The sequence below is a fragment of the Alosa sapidissima genome, chromosome 23, assembly GCF_018492685.1.
Source record: "Alosa sapidissima isolate fAloSap1 chromosome 23, fAloSap1.pri, whole genome shotgun sequence".
Classification (NCBI taxonomy): Eukaryota; Metazoa; Chordata; class Actinopteri; order Clupeiformes; family Clupeidae; genus Alosa; species Alosa sapidissima.
The window spans coordinates 31,059,238-31,066,751 of record NC_055979.1 but is presented as its reverse complement, the minus strand read 5'-3'; the positions used below and the strand labels follow the sequence as shown (position 1 = coordinate 31,066,751).

At 41.4% G+C, this 7,514-nt stretch overlaps 1 protein-coding gene across 2 annotated transcripts; it reads right to left on the bottom strand.

The window, feature by feature from the left end:
* Positions 1-750: 750 nt before the first annotated feature.
* On the bottom strand, positions 751-5,736 carry LOC121698946 (SKI family transcriptional corepressor 2-like). Of its 2 annotated transcripts, none has more exons than XM_042081493.1 (4): positions 5,657-5,736; positions 2,223-2,284; positions 2,110-2,136; positions 751-1,062 (listed from the first exon to the last, which is right to left on the bottom strand). In XM_042081493.1, exons 2-4 carry the CDS (start codon positions 2,277-2,279, stop codon positions 865-867), a joined length of 282 nt encoding a protein of 93 aa, XP_041937427.1. In that variant the 5' UTR covers positions 2,280-2,284; positions 5,657-5,736; the 3' UTR covers positions 751-864. The 2 variants fall into 2 exon arrangements, with proteins under 2 accessions (XP_041937427.1, XP_041937428.1); XM_042081494.1 differs by lacking the exon at positions 5,657-5,736 and adding an exon at positions 3,892-3,923.
* Between the last annotated feature and the right edge of the window lie 1,778 nt (positions 5,737-7,514).

Sequence of the window (7,514 nt, the reverse complement as noted above, 5' to 3'; positions counted from 1 at the left end):
TGCCACTAAGGGGCCAAGACTGAAAAAGCGCTAACTCAAGACTCGTATGTGATGGAAAATGTAACAGACTGTCATTCTCCCATACTGCCACTAAGGGGCCAAGAGTGAAAAAGCGCTAACTCAAGACTCGTATGTGATGGAAAATGTAACAGACTGTCATTCTCCCATACTGCCACTAAGGGGCCAAGAGTGAATACGCGCTAACTCAAGACTCATATGTGATGAAAAATGTAACAGACTGTCATTCTCCCATGCTGCCACTAAGGGGCCAAGAGTGAAAACCCGCTAATGAAAGAGTCATATGTGATGAACATGTTACGCTAGCTGCAGATTCGCATACGATTGAAGGGAACCCAGGCTGGACAATTTTACAGAGGAAAAGAACAGAGAGATTGTGGATTTTAAAACTTCAAACACTACACCCACAAGGTCTTAATGAAAAATTAAATTAAAGTTTTAAACCACTCTGTGTCTTTTATAGCTCCTCTCTTTTATCTCTTCTTTTTAACTTTTATTTAATTTGACTTTTAGATGGGAATAGTGGGGCGAGAACAACTGGCCAGTGCACAATAGTCAAACCAACTACACACTAAAATAAAATTTTAATTCTAATTTCCTAACCTAACCTAACCCCTAATCCTAACCTAACCTAACCCAATCCCATACTCCAGTACACGGTTATTACACAGTTATACACATTTATCACAGTTACACGTTTATTACACATTACACATAATTCAAGGTCACAGTAGAATACAGACAACACACAAACATTCAATAGCAGCAGAAAAAGTAATTAAAAGTATATAATATAAAAAGCACAACTAAGCAATAAGGGCCGAAGAAGATAAAGAATATACAAAATTACAAATTTTCATCATCCTCATCGCTATCTTCCTCGTCACCAAGGTAGCCATCCATATCATTCTCCAGCCACAGTCTGGGCTGTCTGGGGAGCAAGCCCTGGGGTGGTGGTGAAGGTGGAGGTGGAGGTGGAGGTGGAGAAGGAAGAGGGCTGTGCCCATCGTCCTCAAACTCAGAGGGCGACACAAAGTCACCCTCCTGCAAGGGGGTTGAAAAATAAAGTTTTTTATTAAATATTTAAAATGCATCCTTAAAATATTTACCTTCTTATTGTTATTAAAGGAGAATTCCGGTGTGATATTGACCTAAAGTGTATTGAAACATGATACCGAGTGTGAACGTATGTCTCATAGCCCATCTCGGCTTGTCCCCTGCACTCCAAAATCTGGCGCTAGTTAGCCGATGCTACCAACAGCTTTTTCAATGGTGGTGCTTCGGCATCGGGCTAGCCATGCAAATAAATCACTGTTTTACACCATTTACGAGGCTCAATGTATCTCCACACTTCATTGGTAGAGGTGGAGGTGGAGAAGGTGAAGAGGGCCCTGACATTTAAAACGAGACATTGAGAACTTTGAAAAAGCACTGGTAGTTTACTTACAAGACGATTTATACAGACAGTATCTTCACGAAGTTTAGCGTTTGCAGCCATCTTGAATTTAGTCACGATAAGTCGAGCAACGAGTAAGAATGAACAGGTATGATAAGAGATCAGATTCCAAAAATAATTCAGTGGAAATGCATGGATTACAGTTTCTTCCAGTAGCAGCAACTAGAATCCATGCATTTTTACGGAATTATTTTTGGAATCTGATCCCTTATCAGACCTGTTTGTTCGTACTCCTCGCTCGACTTATCGTGACTTAATTCAAGATGGCGTTGAACGGTAAAATTCCTTAAGGTACTGTCTGTATAAATCGTCTTGTAAATAAACTACCAGTGCTTTTTCAAAGTTCTCCATGTCTCGTTTTAAATGTCAAGGCCCTCGGAAGTCTAACAATGAAGTATGGAGCTACTTTGAGCCTCGTAAATGGTGTAAAACAGTGATTTATTTGCATGGCTAGGCCGATGCCCGAGGCACCACAACGAAACACTATGTTGGTAGCATCGGCTAACTAGCGCCAGATTTTGGAGTGCAGGGGACAAGCCGAGGTGAGCTATGAGACATACGCTCACACTCGGTATCATGTTTCAACACACTTTAGGTCCAAATCACACCGGAATTATCCTTTAAGTAAGACTTACACTCCTGGAGAATAATATTGTGGTAGCCTAAAAAAGAAAGACAAAATTACACCCAACAATACATTTAAAATAAATTTAAAATAAGAAATATCCAAAGTTAGTGCTATACTTACCTGGGATTCACCACCGCTGGTATACATGCCGCTGTCATCCATGCTGCTGTCATCCATGATTTCTGTGGAGAGAAACAAAATATGTCACATCATAAGTCTGTACGACATTCCAGTCCAGAGATACAAAATGTATAAAATTGTGGAAGAGGAAATTATTTAACCATCCAAAGTCCAAAAGTGGGCATTTTGTGTGCAGCCCTGATCAAACCTGATGGTATCTATTGTGTGCAGAGATTTACATTCAGAACTTTTCAAGGAAACATAAATACAGGCTTGCAATGTATCTACCACAGAAATTAAACAATGCATGGCTTCTTCATGCATTATGAAATCAGAAGCAATTGGTGTCAACTCCCCTCCCCCCCCCCCCCCCCAAATATGTCTCAAGTTTCCAAATCATGTTTTATAAGACTGTTTTTAAATGTTTAAATTACCCTTACAGGTGATTTTGATTAATGAACAAAGATAATGGGAATGACCCACAGCAATGTACAAAAAAGATGTTTACAAAATAAATCAAAGGTATTGCAGTGGACCAAATGAAATGCAATGATGCCGGTTGTTAAAAGATATGCCTCGCAAATGCAGCAGCCTACTACCTTCTCATGGCAACAAAAACAAAGGACAAGTTCCTTTATGGAGTTCACTTCATTGTGGTTACAATCTTTATTATTACCCTATTTTAATTACATTGGTTCAACAGGAAACTACTAGGCTATTACAACTTCATGTGAACAACCTAATGTCTGAATCTTCAACATTAAACATCGAAATGTTAACTCTTCGGTTGTCATGCAGTTCATTGTTAGCAATTAGGGCTGGGATAAACGATTATTTTTTAAACGATTAATCTAGCGATTATTTTTTCGATGCAGATAAATCTAACGATTCATTTTTTCAGTCTGATTCGCTTTCGATTCGATTATCTCCCCATTAATTCACTAATAGCAACTTAGATATGTTTATTTGTAACATATCTGAATGAAAAAACATGAAAACATTGCAATATATGTTTATTGCTCTTAAGATTCCAAAATAAAAGACTATACAAGTGCAAAGTAATGCATTCTTAGTCAGAGGTAGCATTCAATGAAGTTCAGTAGTGTATGTCTAATTGAGTGTCATTTTAAGACGTTTGTGTGGGAATCCTTGCAATTAACATTAACACCGTTAAAAGCCTGCTGATGTGTGGATGCAATTCATAACGTAGTTAGTTCAAATAACGGTTCGTACTTCTCCTTTGGACAAGCACTTTTGAGTCTTGGAAAACACTTTTCCATTTACATTGGGATTTTGCAAACATTCAGAGTCAATAAAATGAGCCCTGCATGAGTAACGAATACAAGCAGCTGCAAGTAAGCATGCTAAACTTGACATCCAAACAGTATTCTAACGTTAGCTTTGAGATACTGCTTGATTGCATACTGTAACTTAACTTAGTTTAGTCTCCTCAATGTACTATGTTGTGATAAGACCTTAGCAGAGTTTACTTTAACTTTAATGCAGCAGTTTTGAACAAATTTGTGCAGCATGGTCATGATGCTAACCGGATTTAATAGCAATTTAGCCCACTGTGTTCTATGCAGTGCTTCTATGTGGCAACAACAATCCTTCAACTTAAATTAAAGATAAGATAAAATAATTTCATTGAGCTGCACTTTTTACTCACAAAGCCTTTCCTCGCCCCGACCGCTCTCTCTCGTAACGAGCCCGCTGCTCCTCCTCTGCATGTGCATTTAAAGGGAAACTTGGCAGGATTTCCCCCTCTGCTGGAGAAATTGTGCATTATGCTATTTCAAACTGTGGACAAAGGTAACGATAAAGCACATGGATTTGTTTACAAGCTAGCAAAACGGTTAGCATAAGTTTGGCAGACAATGTGAATGTTACAAGGTAAGAAACACGATTTAAAACTAGTTTCTTGTTTCTCACTTATCTTTTCGGGACGGTAGTCTCAATGTTGCAAGGTTGGTTTTCTGCCTGGGGACGCTAGGGGCAGCGGGAAAAGTCACCATTTTCACCGGAACAGGTCATTTAACCATCCAAATGATTTCTAAACGGGTTTATTACGTTGAAATAGTTGCCAAGTTCCCCTTTAACAAAATATTCACGATTGTAGTAGGCCTACAATATAGAACATCAATGTGTGGTGGCCGGTTTTGATTTTGTGGTGCCCAGCCACAGATTAGTCAACGTATGGAAATCACTGAAGGTGTAAAATTAAAAATATTTAGCAGCACACGTTATTCTTGACGAATGACGCTCATATTTTGCGTCAACGTATTTTTTGTGTCGACGTCATCGATTACGTCGACGCGTTGTCTCAGCCCTATTAGCAATGCTTTCTCTGAAACCGCTTTGGATCCGTGTGGATTGCGGACGTGGTCTTTTATTTTGAAATTTCGGCTAAGTTTTAGCAGACACTTTGGTTTTAGCTGCTTTTGCTAACATTGTCATGTCCGGTTTCAACGTTCTATTTTCATCAAGCTAGCCATAGGGAGGGAAAGTAATCTCATCGCCACCTACTGGTTGCGTTCCTAGAGTTTAGTGGAGTGGATGGAGTGGACGATTCATGGCAAAAAAAAACAATAAAAGGCTACATTGATAAATAGCAGGGGCATCAACAGGATTGGATTCTAGCCTATAATAGCCTACGCACGAGAACTTTAACCGAATTAAACCGAAAGGTTGCGTCTTTAAGAGTGTGCCTCACACACACCAGCTCTGTTGAACAGTGTATTTTTCGTGTTTAACTCATTGAATGCCAAGCTGTTTTTGGGAGCTTTGTCCTAGAGTCCCAGCAATCTAGACCATTGTTGATGATCTTTGTACAGCCAGCTCGATTAAAAGGTGAGACTTTAAAGAGGCCCTATGCAACAAGTTCTGATGGTTCTACAACACTTTTTGGGTCGTTTGGTGGGTGCTTCGTCTCCCCCTAGTGCTTCTCCGTGGAAAAACCGAATATGCAACTTTCTGCTCGCGGTCCGAACACATCCGGATGTAACTCGGCGGAAATACTCGAAAATGTAGTCATATTGTAGTTTCTAAGAAGACTGCAAAACGGACTCCGACTTGACTTTGTTGCCGTTAAAATTGTAAGTAGCCTACCCTTGGGTGAACTTCGTTTTTGTAATGTGATTTGATAGTCTCTTAAACAATGTGTTTGCCTTGGTTTATTGCTAGCTCGCTCGTTCAGTGTATACCGAAGAGTTGGCCCACCCATGTTCTAGGTGTTTGAAGCAACAAAATAAAGCAAATGGAAGTAAAATTTACTCAAGCATTTTAATGGTACAAAAATAATAACCATAAGCAACAAAAGAATAATCACAAGTAAAATGAAATAGACAAAGACTGTGATGGGTGAGCATTTGCAACCCCCAAAGAGACCAGACAGCAACCACAAATATGCACCAGCGGTGTTGAAGCAGCTCTACCTGGGCGATGAGGATTCCCACCACCACTCCCAGCTGGTGGAGCGTTCCAAATGCCCAGCGGAGAGGAGTCGGGGACACCTTGCCTACGTACATGGGGGTGAGGCCCGTGAAGCCTCAAAGCGGGTCAGAGCTGTGACACGGATCATCTGCCGGCGTTTGGCAGGGCCCTTGCCCAGCCATGTTTCGGACACCTTCAGTGGGGTCACCTTCTCGTCCAGCGAGCCGGCCAGCTCCACGATCAGAAGCACCTCGCGGTCATGCTTGGTGATATCCACTGTGATGTAGTCGTTGCCTTGGCGGCAGATATCACACATCTCATTGCAGTCCTAGTCATCCCAAACCTCGTCGAAATGCACAGCGATGGTGGCACGCCGACATTTGTCTGCATTTTGGCAGTAGGCCACCATGTTGTGCAGCTTCTGCTGCCCAGTGTGGTCCATGACTACCATGGTGGCGATCCTAAAGATATCCTAATAGCCATAAAAAACATGGGGGTGAGACCCGTGAAGATGCCGCAGAAGAGGGCGATGACCATCTCAAAGGAGCAGATGGTAGAGAGCTCCATCAGGGCACCGCCAATCACGGCCAGGATGTTCACGATGAACATGGCCTTCCGCCTGAGCACATGAGAAAGAGTTAAATTACAAAATGAGTATGTCATTTGTCTGATTGTCATGGTTCATGCTATACTTCTTAGTACACAGTGATACAAAATGCTTTTGAAAGCAATGAGGATAAAAAGAGGGGAATAAAGAAAAGAGAAATGATTCTGGCAACAAAAAAGTCCATCCTGACAGACAAAGATACTACAGGTAGATAGACCCATGTTGGAAATGTACAGATATATGAACCCACGTTGAAAATGTGCTGGTAGATAAACCCATGTTGAGAATATGATGTAAGAGGAGGACAAGAGATCTTGTGAAATGAAGACAGGCATGAGTAAGACAGTAAAAGTGAGCATCCAGAGAGAACGGCAACCGAATGAGTGTAAGAGTGCCCTGTGATGGTGATGGGGGCGGACACTTTGGGGAGAGTGCCTCAGAAATACTACAGCACAACACAAGAAGTTGGAGAACGGCCAGAGCTCTATTTCTCCCTCAGCAATAATCACAGATCCCTTTTCTAGTGTTTCACAACAAAGTCATGGGTGGGTTAGTTCATCTTACAATGATACAGTATCTTTGATAATTAACTTCGAGAAGCTGAAAAAAGGCAATGAGCAGATTGGGATCACAGGCAAAGTTAGCCAAGTCATTAATCAATTCTAATAACTCTATTGAGCAAAATGTTCCCTTTCCTTACAATATTTTTTTTGCTACTGAGCTACCCCTGTACAGTAGTTCCGAAGTATTTGTATTTTACAAAACTGTCATGAAAAACCACTAAAAGGCTAGTATCCTTCAAAGATAATTTCTTAAGACCCATGTCAACTGACAAGGTCATTATTAATACAGGTAGGCTATTGCACAATTGCCGTAACGCAATTTGTGATTCTTAGATTCTTGAGTTGTTGGAGAGCAAGTTGCAAATCTGGTTTTACATAGACGGTGAGATTAGAGTTGTAGAAGGTGCGTGATCCACAGAGAGCTGCGCTAGACCCCCCCCACCAAGCACAGCCACACACACGCACACACGCGCGCGCAGGTGATAGAGAGGGACAGTGAGAGGGGCCTGTTGCTCAGAGAGGCTCCAGCTGCTCAGAGAGGCCCCAACTTATTATTATTATTACATTATTATTATTAAAGTTGGGCCTAGATGCTGTGCCTAGATGCTTGGGCCTAGATGCTGTGCTATACCCACTGCAGCACCCCTACACACACACACACCCACCCACAGGCCCCAGCTGCTCACAGAG

Bases quoted from the DNA above. Each gene is read 5' to 3' on its own strand.
- LOC121698946 (XM_042081493.1), bottom strand. From the start codon at position 2,279: ATGGATGACAGCAGCATGGATGACAGCGGCATGTATACCAGCGGTGGT. The intron at 2,137-2,222 runs GTAAGTATAGCA...TTTCTTTTTTAG, and splicing joins CCAGCGGTGGTGAATCCCAG to GCTACCACAATATTATTCTC. The intron at 1,063-2,109 runs GTAAGTCTTACT...ACCCCCTTGCAG, and splicing joins CAATATTATTCTCCAGGAGT to GAGGGTGACTTTGTGTCGCC.